Below are 20,372 nucleotides of genomic sequence, written 5' to 3'. Positions count from 1 at the left end.
AATGAGAGGCCGAGGGAAGGAACAGAAGCCTTTGTAGTTTGTATGCCTTGAATGCCAAGCGGACGCCTGTGAGTGCAGCTCTAATGCCCCTGTCGCGACCCTTATTTTCTGTTCAATGCACTAAAGTATTTAAATGAGTGAGGCATGCTGGCATCTAGAGGCCTCCTTTTTAAAAAATGTTTTCCTTTTCATGGCACTTCTGCTCTGTTAGACAGTACACAGTGGTAAACCGTCAAAGGTCCTGAGTTGGATTCAAACCGCAATTTAATAACAATAATAATACAATAACGCATTCATTGAAAATGGAGTACTTCTTTTAAAACTTTTATTTCCCAAATTGTGGCAAGTTAACCGCAAAGATGAAATAGTTTTATCTTCATTTTAACAGCTATGGTATTGAATGGTCCTTTACTTAACTGAACATCAGTATCTATTTTGATAAAATGCATGCTAGAATGGTATCTATTTTGATAAAATAGATACTATTTTGATAATCCATTAATCAGTTTTAGTAATTTTTTAAGAAAAATAAGTCAAAATTCTCTGATTCCAGCTTCTTAAATGTGAATATTTTCTGGTTTCTTTACTCCTCTTTGACAGTAAACTGAATATCTTTGGGTTGTGGACAAAACAAGACATTTGAGGACGTCATCTTGGGCTTTGGGAAACACTGATCGACATTTTTCACCATTTTCTGACATTTTATAGAGCAAACAACTAATCGGTTAATCGAGAAAATAATCGACAGATTAATCGACAATGAAAATAATCGTTAGTTGCAGCCCTAACTCTGATATTAGCAAACACAGATTGAGGTGGAACAAGCACAGAACCTGTACAGGCCCACGGCACGTGTGTTCAATTCAGTGCGATGCGTTGAAGCTTCACTAGCTAGCGCGACACGATTATGGATTAAATGACCTAATACCACAAGGTAATAACGTTACCTACCGAAGTTTGTAGGGCAGCAGAAGACGTGGCAGAGAGTGAGAGCCAGTATGTAGCCTATAGGTGAGAGGCCATCTCACTGCCAAAGATGCCCTCTAGAGGCCATCTCACGAAGCGTTAATGACCGACTGACTGACTGACTGACTGCCTCCCTGCCTGACTGACTGCCTCCCTGCCTCTCGATGCCCTCGGCTGCGCCATGGGAAAAAGACTAGATAATGTGTCTTAGGGCTGTGCAAAAAAATCGATACAGCTGAGTATTGCAATATTTTTTTCCATGATACTGTATCGATTTTCCAGCCCCTCGTATCGATACATTAAAAAAAATTATTCATGTTTTAAACGGATTTAAAATGTCCTTCAATTTTCCTCAAATCCCTTTGAATTAAATAGTTTTGACTCAGTTTGTCCGCTGAGTTATCAATATAATGTGATGTACATATTAGACTACCCAGGTGGTACACAGCAAGTTGTATTTTCAGCTCAATTTTTTAATTTTCAGTAAATTATGTAGAGTATTGCAATGTATCGCAATATGTATCGTATCGCAATGTATCGTGAAACTGTCGTATTGTGACCCATGTATTGTGATACGTATTCCTTGCCAATACCCAGCCTTAATTGTGTCTGCAATGGAGAAATTAAGTTAACTATCTGAACAAGGAAAGTCCCGTCACATATCTCAATCAAAAGCAGAGAATCAAACAGGACACTCGCATCACATCTCCCCCCCCCCCCCCCCCCCCCCCCTCCCAACGCTGAGCTCCTCCGGCACAGATTGAGATCAGTAGCATTTCACAAGACACAAGTTTGATTGTAATCTGTGTTGTCATAATCATGCTGTGTAATCCTATTATTAGTGTATTTCAGTGGGAGAGATTTGCTGTTAGATCCCTGTGTAAAGACACATCTAATTAACACAATCCTCACGTTCCGTCTTTCCTCTGATGGCCTTTGATCACGTTCATTCTCTCTGCTCTCACTGTCATACTAAATATGCAGTAGTATATTTAGATTGTATATGAAGGGTTTCATTTCAAAACATATATCTTGTTTAAGAAAATAAATACTTGAAATTTACTATAAATTCATCACTCAATAGATCAGGAATAGTTACTAGCTCAAATCGTTTTCCAAAATGAGTTCTACTTTCATTTCAAACCTTTTGTATGGTGTTACCTTTTGGTGGAACAAAATATTTTTATATGCATACTGCAATATAGTATGACATTTTAATGAAAGCCTAATAGATTTCTTTTTTTTTGTATGGACACTTAAGGGAATGTTCGAAAGATTGCCTTCACTATCACACACTACTTCTTGGAATATAGAAAAAAGTGACCGGACTCTGTTACTGCTCCTGACAGTGAATGTACACTAGGCTTGCATACTCAAAATACCTACAGAATATGCAGTAATGTATTTAATAGTAGTATACTACAAAGTATATTTTGTACAAGTTTTCACTCACGAATGACCTCTTCTGAAAATCCAAAGCTCAGTCCTCATTCTGCTTCTATTGATGAATGTACAGTAGATCACCATATAATTCGGTTTTGACATGTACACTTAAGGGAATGTGTGAACCCTCTTCTAACCCTGCTCTGTGAAATAGAGAATAAAGACACTTTCACACGTTGTCAACCAGGATCCTCTGTCCTAGCTTTATCTTCTGTTGGCGGGTTAGCTGAGCTTTTCCACGCTTTCCCCTTTACTGTTGCTAGGACTATGTGCATGTTCACACCAAGCTTGTTTGTAGCAGTTTATTCAAACTCTGGAGCGTTCTGGAGCCTTTAGTCCGGTGCTTTTGAACAATGCCATTCGAACTGAGGTGGCAACAAATAACTGCACGCTTGAAAATGTGGGTCTCTGTCTTTATCCAAGTGAACTGCATCCAAGGAGTGAGAACGTAATCCATACCAACTGCAAGAACCAACCCCAAAACACGAGTATCAGGAGACGGATGTTGACATCTGATAGCCAGCTATTTCTTCATGTGTTCTTAACTGGTGTGTACTGGTTTTACGCAGAAAAAAATGTAATTTAAGTGAGTAATCTAGTAGTCTTTTAGCCATATTTTTCCTAAAACAAGTTGAAAAATTCAGAGATAATTCACTTGCTTCCAATGCAAATTAACATGTTTAAAAAATAAAATCTTGAATCAAGTGACACTACCTCAACAGTGGTCAAGTGATATGTCTTCAAGATAGTTACTTGTTTCAAGAACTGTAAGAACAATAGGATTTTGAGACTCAATATTAGATTAAATGACTTATTAACATGCGTGTGTTTACAGACCGTTACGACGGTGTGTACACTGTGTACTGCTAAGTATTTATCCGGACTTTTCACTCCCAGCCATCTCCTCCGAGAGTTCAGACGCCAAACTGGTTTCTGCTCCTTCAGACGGTGAATGCGGGCCCTGCAGCCCGCCAGGCTGGCCTGTGGTGCTGGGAGGCTGATTGCTCTCCCCAGGGCACAGTTAGTCCATGCCCAATCCCTCTCTCAATGAAGTGGCGCCTATCTGGACTTGTCTACCATTCAGAACTACACTGCACTTCCCTCAGCTGTCAATCAATAAATGAATCCAGGGCACTCAGGGTTATTTGCATGTTAACTTGGTGCTGTTGATCCCCTGGGGCATGGGTGAGGCATACAGCGAATGGTTAGCAGAGGCTGAGCGGCCGCTAGCTTGTGGGCATGTATGGTGTTAGCTGAATGCAAATATCCATGTAGCTGAAAACTATGGAATGTATGGATTCTGTTTGAATATTGACATTAATTATTCTATGTATTTATTTTAATTAACCAGGAAAGCCTTATCTCTTTTAGAAGAGGGATGTGCCTTTCCACACTGGTTGAGAAGCATAAGCCTTGGAAAAATATTAATGATTCTGTGTTATTTTTAGTCTTCGTTTTATTAGTCCAGAAAAATACACGTTCCCTCAGTCCTCCAATTCCCCTGCCAGCCTTCACTGACAGCAGTTTTCTTTGACAAGTGACAGTAGAGTCCATTAATGGACGTTAATCTGTATTTAAATGAGCTGACAGCCATTTCGTTTGGCTAATGGTTTGTTAGAATTAGCATTGATCTGTCGTATGTGTTTTGGAGGATCTGGAAGAAGACAGACCATTATTCTTCATCAGAGTGTATTTTAACTAGATAATCCTTTATCCTTTACAAAATAAGCCGGCTCACCTCATTTGTTTGTGTTGTTTCCCTCAGGCTAGTTGTTCTAATTGTGGTGCATCTTAAATGACTTTTTCAAAAAGGTATTTATTAAAGTGGTGACAAAACATTCCTTTTCAGCTTTCGACCAACAACTAGTATAAGTCACTCTGTTGGTCAGTCAGTAGGGCCTGTTTGCTGGTCCCAAAAATGTCAAAAAACCTCACTGCTCTTATAGAGCTGCAAGATCCACAGGTACAGTACCTGTAAGTCTGCCAGGGAGCCACACTGATGCTTTAGCTCACTTGGTAGGGCAGCAGACTTTCATGTGGGGCCCTGGGTTTGACTCGGGGTCAACAAATGATTCAAACAGTTTGACCCTTGAAGCCAGCAAGCACACAATGTTACCTTATGCTATTTGACATAGTCAATTTAAAATAATTTTTCCACCAAGATACTAAGAAAAAGTTATGCCCCATACAAATATTAATCTTTCACATTGATAACTTTGATTGATGTTGCACATAGTCACTGATCATTAGGCCGATTCATGAACATCCTTATTAGTGACTGCACAATCTAAACAAGTATAGGCCTACTTTAGGCTGCCACTTGTCACAACGGCCCCAATATGGCAACCTGCACCAATCTGTATCAGAAAGCAGTCAAGGATGCGAGGACAATATATTGCTCTCATATTGTTACTAGAAACTCCCATAAATCCAGGGTCCTCTTTAATGTAATAAACTCCCCTAGCGACATCATTGAGGGTTCCCCAGAACAGTGTGAGGAATTTTTGGCTCATTTTATTAAGAAATATTGAGAACCTCAGACACCAGACTGCACCCAGTAGCTGTGACGCATCAGTCCCACCAGTATGCCGTTCTGCTCTTAGCAGCTTCGAGCCAATTTCCCTTCCCACTCTTAACAGATACCATTAATCATATAAAATCCTCATCTTGCCCCTTTACAATTATTCCCACTAAATTCCTCTAAGAGGTCCTTGATACTGTCGGCACACACATTTAATGAATCATACCTCACTGTCTTAGGTCCCCCCAATTTGGCTTGTTATGCTGACGACACACAACTTTACCTACCCATAAACCCAGGCAACTCAAGTAGCCTAAATAGCCTTAAGGATTGGCTGTCAGATATTAAAAGAGTAGTTCACCCAAAAATGAAATTATGTCATTGTCTACTCACCCTCATCTCTGTTGAAACACTGCAGTGAGCTAGCGGGTGCAGCTTCGTAGCAGCCTTCTCCAAAACAACTGGAGTGAATGGAGTCCCAAAACCAATATTTACCTCATTATCATAATTTACCTCATTGTTTTACTTATTTGTCTCTGTGAAGCACTTTGTAACTTTGTTTTGAAAAGAGCTATATGATTAAAGGCTTCCTAATCTTCCTAATTCATTTGATCATTACTGGTTTTGTAGTGGATTATTGAGAGGTTTAGTGGTAGTTAGTAATGTTAGAATAGTATTTCCATATTTTAGAAATGGTTGTTGCTCTTTTTTACTTGTTTTTATATTCATTCAATGCACATCCAGTGTTGAAGTGCACTGTTACACGTGTAAATTAAGTATTGATTGGACACCCTCACCCAGACAGATGAGGAAGCTGTTTTACTGAGCTTCGCCCTCCATCTTGTACCCAAAACACCCCCTCCTCCCTCCCTCCCTCCCTCCCAAATCTCAACAGAGAGGTTGCGGTTTAGTTTTAAACTCTTTGGAGAGAACATTCCACAGCCGGCGATCAATAGTCTCCCCGGCAGGGCGTGGAGGTGCCGACATCAATTACCACTCGGGTCAAGTTGATAAAGTAGCGTCCTTTCGGAAATGGCATTTAGCCACCTTGTCATTGTGTACAGGAAATAAGGTCGTCTGTGTAGTGGCATTAAAATAAGGGAACCTTGGACTCCAATTGTTTTAATTGCCATCAGTTTTACTGTTTGAAGCCAAACACCCAGAATTGCAACACTCTGCTCTAACTACAGGTAATATCAGCCAATCAGTCATTCAAGCAGTGAATCAATCAATCAATCAACCAGCCAGCCAGTCAGTCAAACTTAATTTTGAGGTCATTTTGTACAGATATCTGCAATTCTGACTCTGCAGGCCATGATGCAACAGGCAACATTGTTAAGCGATTCAGATGGACAATTTTGCCAACTGTGACAGAAGTTTTTATGCTTCATCGGTTCTTTACAGCTTGGTCCGTTATCCTTTTTGATTTTGCCCCTGTTGTCAAACCCGGTTCCCATTGCAGATTAAATTGCTAGTCTCCATTGTCTCAAAGTGGTGCCTGTGCACTACTGCCTCACTATTACTGCTTCAACTGAACAAAATCAATGGTTCTTTCATCCAGTCAGATGGTTTACACCCAGCTACTTAGCAGTATACTAGCAGGAATACAATTTATTTCAGCTTTTGGTAGGATTTCATGTTTTTTATGTGTTTTTTTATTGGACCTCAATTCCAGTTAGTTTCTAATGTAGATCAGTGCTTTCCTGCCTTTATGTGTTCCCAATCACATCCCTACTTTAGATGAATGTGTGTGTATTCTGACAGATTTGATGCTGCCAGATGTTTAAGCTTTCAGTAGGCCTATTCTCAGCCTTGAAGTCTTCTGGGCGAGGACGCTGCAGGTCGTAGGGGATTGCACAAAGGGAGCTGACTGCAAACACGACCCCTTTTAAAAAGCAGAAATGGGATTGATTCCTGTACGCTTGTTGCTTAGCAACTGCAAAGCCTCGTTGAGAAAGAATATTGACCTCTTGTTGATAAAGTCCAATTACATTTTTTTTCTCCCCCTTCTGTATATCCAGAGATTGCACAATGTCATATTCCTTTCCCCCTGTGTACAGTGTATTGTTCATTCAATATTTTAGAGAAATATTATAGTACGATTGTCACCTGCTGATGCTGCCTGTTAGTAAATGGGTCTTTGGAGTGGAGAAAATATCTTACATAGCTTGAAGCTGGTTAACAAGGGCACTCAATAGGACTAACTGGCTTTTGTTGCTAATTTAGTCAATTAACTTGAAGTTTTTTTGGCCTGCCTTCTTGCTGCATGGCCTCAGAGCTGCTGCAAAGGAATTTCTATCACCATGAGAAATGTAATTCAGCCGCCACCATAACCGTTACGCATATGTTCCAGCTTGTATTTAAATGAAAATTGATTTCTAAATTTCATTAACAGTTTTTCTTCTTCTCTTTGTTCTGTATGAGTATCCATGCTTAGCTGGCTGCGTGCTGTAATTGCAAATTATCAACCGCTAATCGATTTGTTCTCTCAGACGGCTCTGGACGGGGGTGTGAATGAGTTCTGCAGCGATCAGTTTTTTCGAATTCGCGCTCCATTATTTTTGCAGAGGAGCATAACAGGTTTACGTTTAATCATGAAACACAATGAGCCACAATGAGGCCTGTGTATGTGTTTGTCCAGGAGGGAGAGGCAGACGGGCGCTTCAGCTACCTTGTGTAAGTTGGCCCATAGAAATGACTAAATCTATATAAAGAACTGAGTTTGAATTAACAGTAAGTTGACGAAACTAGACTTAGGGAAATGTTTGACAGTTTTTACTTGGAGATATTGATGGGGAAGCAGCATATTGTCGTTAATCTCCTCGTCCTCTTTCCCTCTCCATGTTTTCTGTTCTCCGTAGAGCACGTCTGCTCCATCATCGCATCCATGCTGAGAAACCTCAAGTCCCAGCAGAGGAGCCGACTCCTCAACAAGTTCACTGAGAACGACTGTGAGAAGGTCAGTCTTCCTCATCTTCTTTTCCTCTTCTCTCCTGCTCCTCCTATCTATCCGTTTGAATCCTCCATTTCTGAGTGTTAGAGGTCTACTTTTTTCACCATTTAACCTTTTTTTTTTTATTGACAGATTCTTTGTATTCAGTGATACTTAGTTGAGGCAGAGTTGGAAAGCAAGGCAAATGAAATCCCAGTTTCACCAAAAGATGTGAATGGAACCGACAGTAGTGTCTGTTTTAGTTTATTGTTACCACTCCTAATTGGTCATAGTAAGTTTGACCCATATGCATGTCTCTGCTTGGACTAATACAGATAAATACAGCCTATGGCACTTAATAGACGTATTAGACTGGTGTCTATAGTGGTATTTATTTGTTGTTGGCATTTTAATGACTAGAGTTGTTTGTAAGGTCCTCATTTTCTTCAAGTCCTTACTTATCGGTGCCAATTACCATGTGTGTGTTGTCCATTACTACTAAGTACTACTAACTACTAAGCCACACTGCTGCCTCACGTATTGACCACTCAGCCCACTCCCTGCAGTCATTTGTCCATTTTATTGGTGTGTTTAACATCTTCTTTAAGAATATGTGACAACAGCATAGTTTTTTTTGATCATTTATTTTCTCATCTTTCCTTCTCACTTCATAAACCCAACCCTGTAACAACGAAAGGGGCTGGCAGCAATGAGGTGAAAAGAATCAATGAATGCTTGAGGTGAAGAAAATGAATAGAGAATTTCAACTAGGCTTGAAATATTGTTCCATTTGGGGTTAAATCTGTCTCGTGTAGGAGAAACAGACAGACCGACAGAGAGGATGTGAACCACACATGCACATTGCACTGGATTATAATCACATGAATCAAATTGTTTGCGTGTTGTATATGTATCCCACATAATGCATGTCTAATTCCCCCCCCCCCCCCCGAAGTCATTCTCTCTCTTCTCTTGTTCTGTCTCTCCTTAGTTCTCCCTCATTTTCCCCCTCTCTCCACTTTCTCTCGTTTTCACTGTCACTCTCTCGCACGCCGCATCTCTCACCTGCATTCTGTCTCTCTCTCGTCTGCCTCTATTATTCTCTCCCTCTGTCTCCAGGTTGATCGACTGATGGAGTTGCATTTTAAGTACCTGGACGCTGTTCAACAGGCTGACAAGCGGATCGAAGGAGAGAAGCATGTAAGCGTCTCTCCTTTTCCCTCCATCTCTCCAATTTCAACCACAAACCAAACACCCAGCATGTAGTCGTGTCCTGCAGTAGCAAGAGTTGTGATCACAAAATGACTTACGCGATGAAAGTCGTTAGATAGATATTTACTTGTTGGCTACATCCAAGTCTCCAAGTCCTTTCCCTCTCACTAGCCATATCTCAGACAGTGGCGTCAGATCTATGTATGTCACGCCCCCTCCATCCATCCTTTCCTCCTCCCCGCCTCACCTCGCCTTCCTCCCCTCTTCTCATTGCACTCCTCTTCACCTCTTCCTCGCCCTTCCTCTCATTCACTATTCTGACTGGCAGCGTGTCTTGACAGAGAGGTTAGCTCTCTCTGTGTCTGTACCTGGACAGCAGCTCCACGCCTTTACAAGGTGGGGCTTGTACCGGTGTCACACATCTCCAGGACAGTGAGTCGAGTGATGATTGAACGACAGATCGAACGAATGAATTGTCAAGCTTAAATGATGGAATGAATGAGTTGCTATAGAGAATTAAGCTGTACTCTCACCAGTGGTCGTTCTTGCTGAGTGCTGGGAGCACTGGGCTTTGAGACGTGCCTCTCTGTTAGCCTACAGTCATTAATTCAACTTAATTTAAACTCTCCACACAATCTAGGCATCTTTCATCAATTAATTGCATTTGTAAGAATTTATGTCTGCCTAGAATTGTTGTCATTGTCATTGTTTAATTTTGAAAAATTTCTGAATCATACATTGTTGCTTTTTTTTAACCAGCAGAGATAGTTGAAGGCCTGGACACAATTACTTTCCTTGATTCAAATCATTTAAACTCATCATGTTTATCAGTGTCATCCATTTATTTGCCTGGTTGGCAAAAAATATCTTGGAAGGGAATTTTGGAAGTTGGAAGGGTCTACCAAATCTTATCATCCTATATTTTATGCCTTCATGCATGTTTTTATTGGGAGATGTGTTGTTATGAGGTAACTATGAATGACTCTCCTTCTCTGTATTAATATAATTAATTATATACACACAGTGTATAATTACAGCGGTATAACCGGCAAGTGCAAAGTTGCAAAGTTGGCGATACCATAGTCAGTATCTTTCTCTCGCTCCTAGGAGGCATTAACATGATAAAAGAGATAAAATCTGATATGGTCCAAAACAGAATAGAATACATTTGTTGATTTTGACAATGAGCAATTATCTTCCACTTCCAGGATTTCTTGTCTCTTAACCTGAGGATTATTAAAATATTGTGATATTCTACTACACAATATCAGGAGAACAGAAAAGTACTGCAATGTATGTATGGGTCCCCGTTGAGAACTATCTGTTCTGTTTTTGGCTTGATAGACAGTAGACATCATCGTTGCCATCATCATCATCAATCATCTTAATCAGTCATCTTCCTGTACTTGGTCCTCAAAATGTACATCTTCTCAGTCTAGTCTTCTCGGTCGTTTAGTATTGAGTCTTAAAATCTTGTTTTCCTCATAACAAGTGAAAAAATTTACCCAAGAGGTGAGATAATCTCACTTGATTCCAAACTTGTTTCAAGAATTTTCTAGAATCAAACAACATTATCCTGATTCCACTGAGTGATCAAGATACTGTCACTTGTTTCATGACAATTCTCAAAACAGAAAATATCTCAGCTCATTGTCATATTTTTTTCACTTGTTTTAACGAAAACAATATTTTAAGACTCAAGAGCGTGTCTTGGGTCTAACGATTCCATCATCTTTTGCCTTTTTTATTTTTTTATTTTTTTTTATCTCATATCGATGTGCTAGTAGTAGCAGTAACCTCCCATTAGAATTGTCAAAAAACATGAAAAACTGGAGAAAAACAAGTATAGATTCTGTGCAGTCCCAGGGCACATGTGTGGTTTTGCTACACTTCAGAATTCATTCTAAAAGTCCAAATATCAGCTATAATCCCTGCCAGAAAGGGTTGTGAATTTTGATCAAAAAAGTCCTGCCTTTTTTGGGAGATATGTATTTCCAAACAGTGTATACCCAAAGCCATAGGGGAAATACTGAAAAAACATCCCAATCCCGCTGATAACAATATGACAGTTTACAGAAGCTTGATAGCTATGTGTGAGGGCCCTGTGTGTGTGTGTGTGTGTGTGTGTGTGTGTGTGTGTGTGTGTGTGTGTGTGTGTGTGTGTGTGTGTGTGTGTGTGTGTGTGTGTGTGTGTGTGTGTGTGTGTGTGTGTGTGTGTGTGTGTGTGTGTGTGTGTGTGTGTGTTCAGCTGTGGGCCAGACAGACCGATGGAGGGATCCAGATAGAAGATAAGTGGCCAGGCAGGGGATAATAGCTTTGACAGAGAGTGAGAGAGAGAGAGAGAAAAAAAAGCATCCCAGTCCTCAGAAAGGGAGGAAGGCTGGAGAAAAAGACAGATGGAGATAAAGAGCGGGACGGGAAGAAGAGTTTAAAGACGAGGATAGGGGGGGAAAACTGGAAAATGCAGGGAGAGGGAGAAATGGAGGAAGAGGAGGGGGTGAGGAGGAGGGAGATGTGGGTGGAGAGAGAGAGAGAGAAATGTGAGATCCCTATCTGAAGATGACAGAAGATTAATTCCTCAGACAGACATCGTGGTGGGATTGCCGAGAAAAGGCCAGACAGTTTGACATTTTCTCTCCCTCCCCCTCTCTCCTTCTCCTTTTCTCTCTCTGTCTTTCTCTCCCTCCCTCTCTCTCTCTCTCTTTCTCATCTCTCCCTCTCAGACAGCGGAAGTACGACCTCGCGATAACCTGCCGATAAGAAATCTCGCCTGCGTTGGCCACTATCTTTGAAGCCGCACGGTTAGCCTTCCCCAGTTCAGAACCATACTGTGACACAGATGCATGTGAGACAGAAAATGATAAAAAAAAAAAAGCAAAAAAAAACTGGATGCACAATTTCTTTTTGAATGTGTTGTTTCAGTTCTAAAAGTGTAGCTCAATGGGTAGAGCATGGCACGAACACCGCCAGGGTCAGGAGCAGTGTTAGGCTCATTACTCAATGATGTAATATATTATTTCTCATAATGAGGTGCTTCAACCATGGAGTAAAATATTGTTTCAAAAGGACCGCTGAAGGAGTGGGGAGTCCAGGGAGATGAAGCTAATAGCAATGATCCCTTCAATCATCTTTTTATTGGTCTATGTGTTTTGGAGCAAGCTTCTTCATCACTCAGCTGTCCCGATCACGCTAATATTGTTACTTATTAATCTCCGGTAGCAGTAATCCATTACGCTACTCATTCTGTTTCTCTGTTAAAACCTCAAAATTGGGGATTACCTCCTCTCTCCAAATAATCTCCTGTGAGTGATCAGGGAAACAAACGGCACCAGCGTCCAAAATTTCTTGTCATCTTTTTGACTGATAAAATTATAGCAGTGGGAAAAGGCATGCCTGAGAAAAGTCTTTTCTGCCATATCGCATCTAGATTAAGAAGACGACCACTAATTATGAGGAAACCAAAAATGAGGATGAGATACAGTTTTTGGATAATTCAACTTCAATCTGATATTTAGAGTTGATAACAAAAGTACTGTGTGTTATCTCTCTACCTGCAATACATAGTCATGGAATTCTGGACAAAATCATATCTGACAATAAAACAATATTCTCAGATTTGGGTCCGATGGGGGCCCGTGGCTCTAATGTGGACTGAATTAGGGGTCCTTGATATGAAAAAGGTTGAGAATCACTGGGCTTAGGGAGTTCCGTTCCCTGTGTAAAACAAAGGGATGAGCAAGGCACTAACACCACCTGTGTTACGGGTTCAATTCCCACCGGTACAACCCCGTCCTAACCCCCCCCCCCCCCCCCCCCGAGCGTGACACGTTTCTGTTAAATAAGGCGAGGGAAGACGCCAACCCAGTTCTGTCCGGAGCCTCAGCCCATTGGCCCTGCAGTCAGCAGCAGTGTTTTATCTCTCTAGTTAAGGCTGTTTTTTAAGGGGCGGTAAGCAAAATGTTTTTCCTCTGCAACATATTATCCACAGATTCCTCAGGAGGATAGCAGAGGGAAAAAAAAAAAAAAAGCTGCTGCCGCTCTCTCTCTCTCTCTCTCTCTCCCGCCCCGGTCCCCCTTTAATAAGCCGCTTATTTTCTTCCCACCTTGGTATCTCTCTCTCTCTCTCTCTCTCTCTCTCTCTCTCTCTCTCTCTCTCTCTCTCTCTCTCTCTCTCTCTCTAATTCTCCCCTCCTCTTGCTCAAAGCCGCTCTTTCCCTACCCTCCTCCTTTTTTCCCCTCATTCTGACACTCCTCCTCCTTCCTCCACTCTCTATCGTCCCTCTCTTCCTTCTGTCTTTTACTCACCCCCCCCCGCCCCCTTTACCCTCACGTTTCACGCCCCCGCTATTCCGTCGCTGCTCCTTCCCTCCCTCATTCCCCCCTCTCTCTTCCGTCCTCCCTTCTTCCACTCTTTCTTCCACCCTGTCCTCCCTCCCCTTCCGCTTTCGGTTTCTCCTTCCTCCCTCCCGCTTCCACTCTTTCTTCCCTCCCTTCCCCTTTCTCCTTCCTTCCTCCTCCTTTCACTCTCTCCTCCCTCCATCCCTCCTCCTTCTCTCCTCCCTCTTCCTTCTCTCGCCTCCCTCCTTCTTTCATTCCTTCCTTCTACTGCCTCCTCCCTCCCTCCCTTTGTCCCTCCGCTCTCTTCTCCCTCCCTATTCCATCTCTTGCCCTCTTTCCTCCTACCCCTGTCTTCTCTCCCCGACTGCATCCCTCTCTTTTCTCTCCTCCCCTCCTTCCCTCCTTCTTCCTCTCTCACCTCCCTGCCTCTCCTCCTTCCTCCTGCTCTCAGCTTGTTTGTAACAGCTCTTAGAGATTGATGAAGCTAAGCAAAACATGGCTTAGGCTGACCTCAATACTGTAAAATGCCTGAGTGCACTTTCTTAGGACCCAAAGAGTTGTTTGTTATGTTGTGTGTGTGTGTGTGTGTGTGTGTGTGTGTGTGTGTACTCCCCTTTTACTGTACTGTAGCTAGAGTGTACGGCAGAAATGGGCTGGTTTAGCCTTGCTGACAGTCGATGTTTTAAAAGAAAGCCGGTGTTAAGTTGGAATTGGTTTTTTGCACCTGGCTGCTCTATATTTAGTTTCCTCTCCTCTTAAATGTCTTCCGCAATAATCTCTCTCTCTCTCCCTCCCCCCCCCCCCTCTCTCTCTCTCTCTCTCTCTCACACCTTTCTTCACTTTACTTTCTGCCTCCATCCCTATGGTTTCTGGTCACCAGTACGCCCTCATCCCTCCTAACACTCTGCGTCCTCCTTTCCCTTGCTCGCTTCCCCACCCATCCTTCTATCCCTCCCTTCTATCCATCCTTCTTTCCTTCCCTTCCATTCCTTGCCTATCCCTTTTTCCTCCCCCCTGTTTTCCCTCCCCCTGCTTCTCTCTCATCCCTCTTTTACCCCCTCTTGAGTCCCATCATTGTTCTTCCTCCTCTCCTTCCCCATCACCATCTATCCCTCCCTCCCTCCCTCCCTCCCTCAATTCATTCGGGTAGGAATGCAGCAATGGTGCAGACGTCAGTGCTAAGTTGTTGTGCAGCTGATTAGCGTTGACAAGTAATTACTCCTTCAGTCTCAACCAGGTTTGTCTGGACTACCGGACCTTTATCTTCTGTTGGCCGCTCAGCCGAACTTTTCCAGCCCTTTCCCCTCGACTTTTACACAGACTAACTTAAGATTAATTCTGGAGCATTTTCTCCTTTTAGTTTTATTCTTTTGGCCAGGTGAGAACAATGCCATTTGAACTCTGCTGGCACCAAATAACGGCACTGAGAGTCTCAGTCCTCTCCCAAGAGACTGCAGTGTGATTCATTAGGAGTAAAAACATAATCTGACCCAACTAGAGGAAACAACCCCAAAACACAAGGCTTTATGGGTAGGAGAAGGCGGGTGTTGACATCTGACAACCAGCAGTTATCAGATTAAGTAAATGAACCAATAGCAAACTTGCATTCAAGATAAGATGAGGTGAAATGCCTGCTCAACATTTGGGCCAAAGGATGAATTTGGTATGAACACCAGAGAAGGTAAATCACTGCAAATAGTAGACATGTCCATCATGCTTAGCTAAAGTTACAGGGACTGGAAATGGATTTGGTGTGTGTGTGTGTGTGTGTGTGTGTGTGTGTGTGTGTGAGTGTGAGACATGTATTAGCCATACCTGTGGGTTTGCAATACGTTTTTTTTTTTTTTTTTTTTGCTGTGTACTGAGGGATTGAAGGGAGCTGGCAAGGGATCAGGAGTGGAAAGCCTTTAAGGGCTCCCTCAACACACACACACACACACACACACACACACCACATATACACACACACATGTATATGAGGAGTGGGTGGTGTGTTTGAAATGAGTGGGCGGACACATTTCTCATATTTCCCATTGGGTTTTATAAGGTTATAAAACATTCAATACGTCGCACGTCTTTATTTATATTCCACCTCCACCTCCGCTGTTGATTTGTATAGTCGAGTTTATTTCAACAGCACTGCAGAAGAGTTCAGTTAGACTGAATGATGGTGGGGCTCTCGGTAGCGAGTGCCTCCTCCCTACTAGAAACAACGCTGTTTTGTTTTGCCCCACTTTGTGAACAAACTCTAATTGATGTGCGCCCAAAGCACACGGCTGTTTTTTTTTTTTTTCCCGGGGAGATTATCATAACTTGAAATCAGCATTTTGTCTCCTCGCTCTCAGAAACTTCCCGTTTTTTCCCCTCAAAGTTTACCTCATTATCAGCTGCTGTATCTCTGTTTATAATGAGGATATCTAACCTCTCTTTCTGGCGGAGTGTTTGCTTAAGCCTCATAAAGAACATTACGTCCCACACGCATACACACACACACACACACACACACACATATACGCACACACACAGCCACAGCGGGTTTTTGCAAAGTGCTGACAAAGAAATCACTTTAATTCTGCATCTAAGCATCCCAGCGGAAAAGAAAGCACAGGAATAACAACCAGCGTCCCCGCACACACACACACACACACACACACACATACACACAAATACACACATTCAGACATACACACACTTGGTTTCTTATATGCACTCTGTTACACACACAAACCCACAGAAGCATACAGATAAGCACACAGCCATACAGTTTCTTACATGCACACACACACACACACACACACACACACACGCACACACACAGTGTGGCGGAGGTACAGTAAAGGGAATGAGACTGAAAATCACTGCTTATTACTCGGGTCTGCACTGTAGCCGGGCTGCCGGGCTCCCCCGAGGGCCCCGTAATTGACTTGTCCGGTCCCTCCTTTCAACACGTTATTCTTTCTCCTCCTCCTCCTCCTCCACTGTCCGGTGGTTTGAGCTGGATATCGGGGGGGCCGCAATGTCAAAAAAAAAAAAAAAAAGTCAAGGAGCGGACAAACCTCTCGTTCCCGTAACGAAAGCCGCCACGCCGGAGGTCGGGGCCTCTAATATCCCCGAATATTTAATGCGCTTGTCACTTGTCCCTCGATGGCATTGAGGCCACATTGATGGTGTTTTGGGGTCTATATTTGGGTAGATTCTGTTTAATCCTAGTGCACACAGAGGAGGAGTGAACCCCCGTCCCTTTGTGCCTCTAGCTGTGGGGTCGTATGAAAATGATGACTTTAACAGCCACACCAAGGCCATTTTGCATCGAGTATAATATCAGAAGTCAGGAGCAGGAGAAAACTGCAGTTATAATCACTGAAAACTGCATAAGATATCAGGCAACATCTGCTTTCTTATGAAACGGGCTAACCAGATGAAGCCAGATATTATCTCCTATTGATTTCACCAATTAAATCTTCTTCAGTCACAAAGCGGTGTAGATGAAGTGAGAGTAGACGGGGTTATGCAAGGATTTTTTTTAAGCCTCGAGATGATTGAGACATGGATTGTGCTGCAGGAGGAGCAAATCAATATTAAGGAATGCCTTGTTAATATTTCATACACCTCGCTCATTTTTTCCTGTCTTCTTCTACCTCGCAGAATTATCCCAAAGTTCATTTCTGATCGCTGACGGACAGTAATTTTCCATTAATCTTGCCTTTGCACACATCATCACAGGCCGAGGCCGCGTTGAAATGTTTCGTAGCGGCGGGCGGAGAAGTCCCGTTCCCTCCGCAGCTGATAGGCCGACGGCAGTAACGGATGCATCTGGATGTAATTGAGTTGTCTAAGGCCTGCTCACAAAATGCCTGCAGCTCTGCTTTACAGTGGAGGCCATGAGCAGTAATGAGGATGACAGGCAATAGACTTGTATCCTGTGTGATGCAGTGAGTGAAAATGCAAAGACTGACAGAAAGACTCTGTGTGTGTGTGTGCTGTTTTCCCATCTCCCTCAGGGGTTGAAGGACTGTACATGTCATTATTGCACCGTATCCATTTGCCATTGAGGCGAACATGCTGTGTGCTGTGTGCTGGGTCTGTATCTCTGCTGTGGTTTGAACGTGAGATTCGTTTAACTTTTTCGCCACGAGCTTCCACACGCCCTCCAAACAAGGAGCAGGGCTGTTCTGGGAACTGAGCTAATCTTTTTCCTTGAGGGGAGAGAGGAAACATGGTTTACATTCAAATTGCTTTGTTTCAAGATTTTTTTCATGTATTTTTTTTTTATCATATTCCTTTGCATGTTTAATGGCTGCTAGTTGACAGCAGGCAAGCCAAGCTTTTTGACTGTTTTACTATGCGATAACTATCCACTTTGTAAAAAAGCAGAGGATTCTGGGCCATTGTTTTTACCCGGAGGATAGTGAAGAGACAAATGGCCTACATTCAGTGTTTTTATAAAAGGTTCTTGTTTTAATTATCTGCATTGTTTTGCATCTTTAACAGGCTACAGTTGACATTGTACAGTAGGCCTTTGTTCTGAAGTTGTCGGGCAGACGCTCGTGTCTTTTCTTCTCCGGGGATGAAAGCAGGAAGACGTTCCGCTTTCAGAAGGCACTGTCATAAAAATGGATGTGTTGTTTTGCATCCCAGCTCTGCAACCTAAGCTGGAGTTGTTTTCCCAGAATAGTCTTGTACTGTACTCCTCAGGAGCTGCCCTTTGATTGAGGCATGTTAATGAGCTGAACTTCACAGCTATAATTGGGTTTTACAGCATAATTGATCTTTGAGGACACGGCCCTTTGGAAAGTTTTAATTTTCTCTCAGATTAAATCATTTGGCTTTAAATGTCATGTGTGCTACCCTTTAGTTCCACACTAAAAGCTATTTGTTTTCATTAGGAACAGTTTGAAAAGATGCCCTTTTTGTTGATTTACTGTACAGCATAGTGCCCAGCATGTTATAGTACAGGGCAACCTGCTCTTTCCATGATACAGACTGAATCCAGGTGAAAGCCTTCATCACTGTCTGTAGCAAATATGACGAACATGACAATTTGGTGATCAGAATTCTTTCAAAACAGACTTACAGTATGTTGTTTAAGTGTGTGTATAAGTGATCAATCTCTTTCCATGAACCAGACTAACCAGGTGAATCCAACCAGAATATTTGAATCCTTATTGATTTCATCTATTAAATCCGTGTTTGGTCACAAAGGGAGGGAGACAGGTTAAAGAATGATTTTTAAGAGACAAATACTTGGTTACCTGCCAGTGGCTGGTAGATGGCACAAACTTACCAGTGACAGAGCAAAAATTGACCAGAATTTTGCTTTTTTTCGACAACCATTTGTTGACAATATAGGGACCTGGGCTGTAGCACTGTCCATTAATACAAGACTTAGGAGCCGGGGAAACACAGTCATCCTAATTTTGCCAGGAAAAGGAAAGAAGCACTCTGACAGGCACGTGTCTGTTAATGGACGTCTACCTTTCCATTATGGAGAAAGGTAATGCTCACCCTAGACCTCTTTTATCCAGCATCTTGTCTTGGATAATACCTCAATATGTATCTGAATCTAAATGCAATCCAGCTAGTGAGTTGGGAGTGTGCAAACAGGCACATCTTGGTCAGACTCTAAAAATACTTGAATGAAGAGCAGCTTTTTATTTTTCTCACCGCAACAACACGGTGCTGTGTATGGCCTAAACAACAGAATGCAGACTGTCATATATCTTCCCTCTATCAATGCACAGACATGAAACTGTGTGCTAACTAAACACAGTGTCTGTGGTTCTTCGCCACTCCAGTGGCTTACACTCCAGATTCCTCTCTCCGCCTCAGGTCTGCTTCTTAATCTCTAATGATGATTAATGTGGGCTGTGTGCGTATTGGCAGCAGTGTGTTATTGGCATACTGACAGGGTTGTTAAGATGGATAACTATGCAGGTGTGTGCATGTGCTTGTGTGTGTGTGTGTGTTTGTGTTTGTGTTTGTGTGTGTGTGAGCGCCGGCAGCGGAGCCCCCTTTTGCTGCTTAGCCGTGAAATCAATTGATTTGTGTGTCTGGTCAATGGGGAAAATGGATTTGAGAAAAGGCAGAAAAACAACACCTAAATTAAACTTACTCTCTGACTTTGTGTGTGTGCGCTTGTTGAATGTTTTTCTTTTTTTTTAAAATTTGTCAGTTCTAAGTGTGGAGACAATAAGATTTAGTTGACTTTCTCAGGCATAAGAACATGTTATATGTGTGTGTGTGTGTGTGTGCAGGACATGGTCCGTCGTGGGGAGATCCTAGACGACAGCATGGAGGACGAGTTCTACCTTCGTCGCCTGGACGCCGGCCTGTTTGTCCTGCAGCTGATCTGCTACATTATGGTGGAGATCAGCAACTCAGGGATATCTCAGGTACACACACACACACACACACACACACACACACACACACACACTCACTCACTATTAGGGATGGGATGATATGCTTATCTCAGGATACGATTCGATAGGCGATATGGGGTTCACCATTCAATACAACCACGATACTATGTAATAAATAAAAGTTCAATGACAACAAAGTATGAGTGAAGAATTCTGTTTATTTTTGAGACACAAATCTTTCTAGCAATGACATTGGCTTGCAAGGATGTAAACAACAATCTAAAAATGTCATTACAAAGTGCAAATAATATAATTTGGATGGAGAGCTTGTGAAATTGTGATGGTCAAGCGTCTCATTTGTGATTAACATGGTGCTAATATGATTCATTTTTCTGCCCCATGATACATATTGTCCCATTTTTATATTGTGATATATTGAATTTCTATATATCGTCCCATCCCTACTCTCTATGCAAAAATGGAAACATCGCCACACAACCCATACTTATGATGCCCTAAGACAGTGGTTCTCAACGTGGGGTCCGGGGGCCACCAGGGGTCCTTGAGGAGGTTCTGGGGGGTCCCCAGCAAACTGATG

At 42.4% G+C, this 20,372-nt stretch overlaps 1 protein-coding gene across 3 annotated transcripts in view; it reads left to right on the top strand.

Moving 5' to 3' along the window:
• The window catches only part of ctnnbl1 (catenin, beta like 1), a 52,679-nt gene that overhangs the window by 24,255 nt on the left and 8,052 nt on the right, over positions 1 to 20,372 (top strand). For all 3 annotated transcript variants that reach the window (XM_071539291.1, XM_071539283.1, XM_071539299.1), the window contains exons 13-15: positions 7,792 to 7,889; positions 8,982 to 9,062; positions 19,667 to 19,804. In XM_071539291.1, coding sequence (XP_071395392.1) covers positions 7,792 to 7,889; positions 8,982 to 9,062; positions 19,667 to 19,804 — 317 coding nt within the window. The remainder of the gene's footprint in view (positions 1 to 7,791; positions 7,890 to 8,981; positions 9,063 to 19,666; positions 19,805 to 20,372) is intronic.

Source organism: Centroberyx affinis, unplaced genomic scaffold, assembly GCF_046629955.1.
Source record: "Centroberyx affinis isolate AG114_WGS23_722 - 3 ecotype Tasmania unplaced genomic scaffold, CSIRO-AGI_Caff_v1 ptg000202l_1, whole genome shotgun sequence".
Classification (NCBI taxonomy): Eukaryota; Metazoa; Chordata; class Actinopteri; order Beryciformes; family Berycidae; genus Centroberyx; species Centroberyx affinis.
Note: the sequence above shows the minus strand (reverse complement) of the source record. Positions and strands in the feature narration are given on the sequence as shown.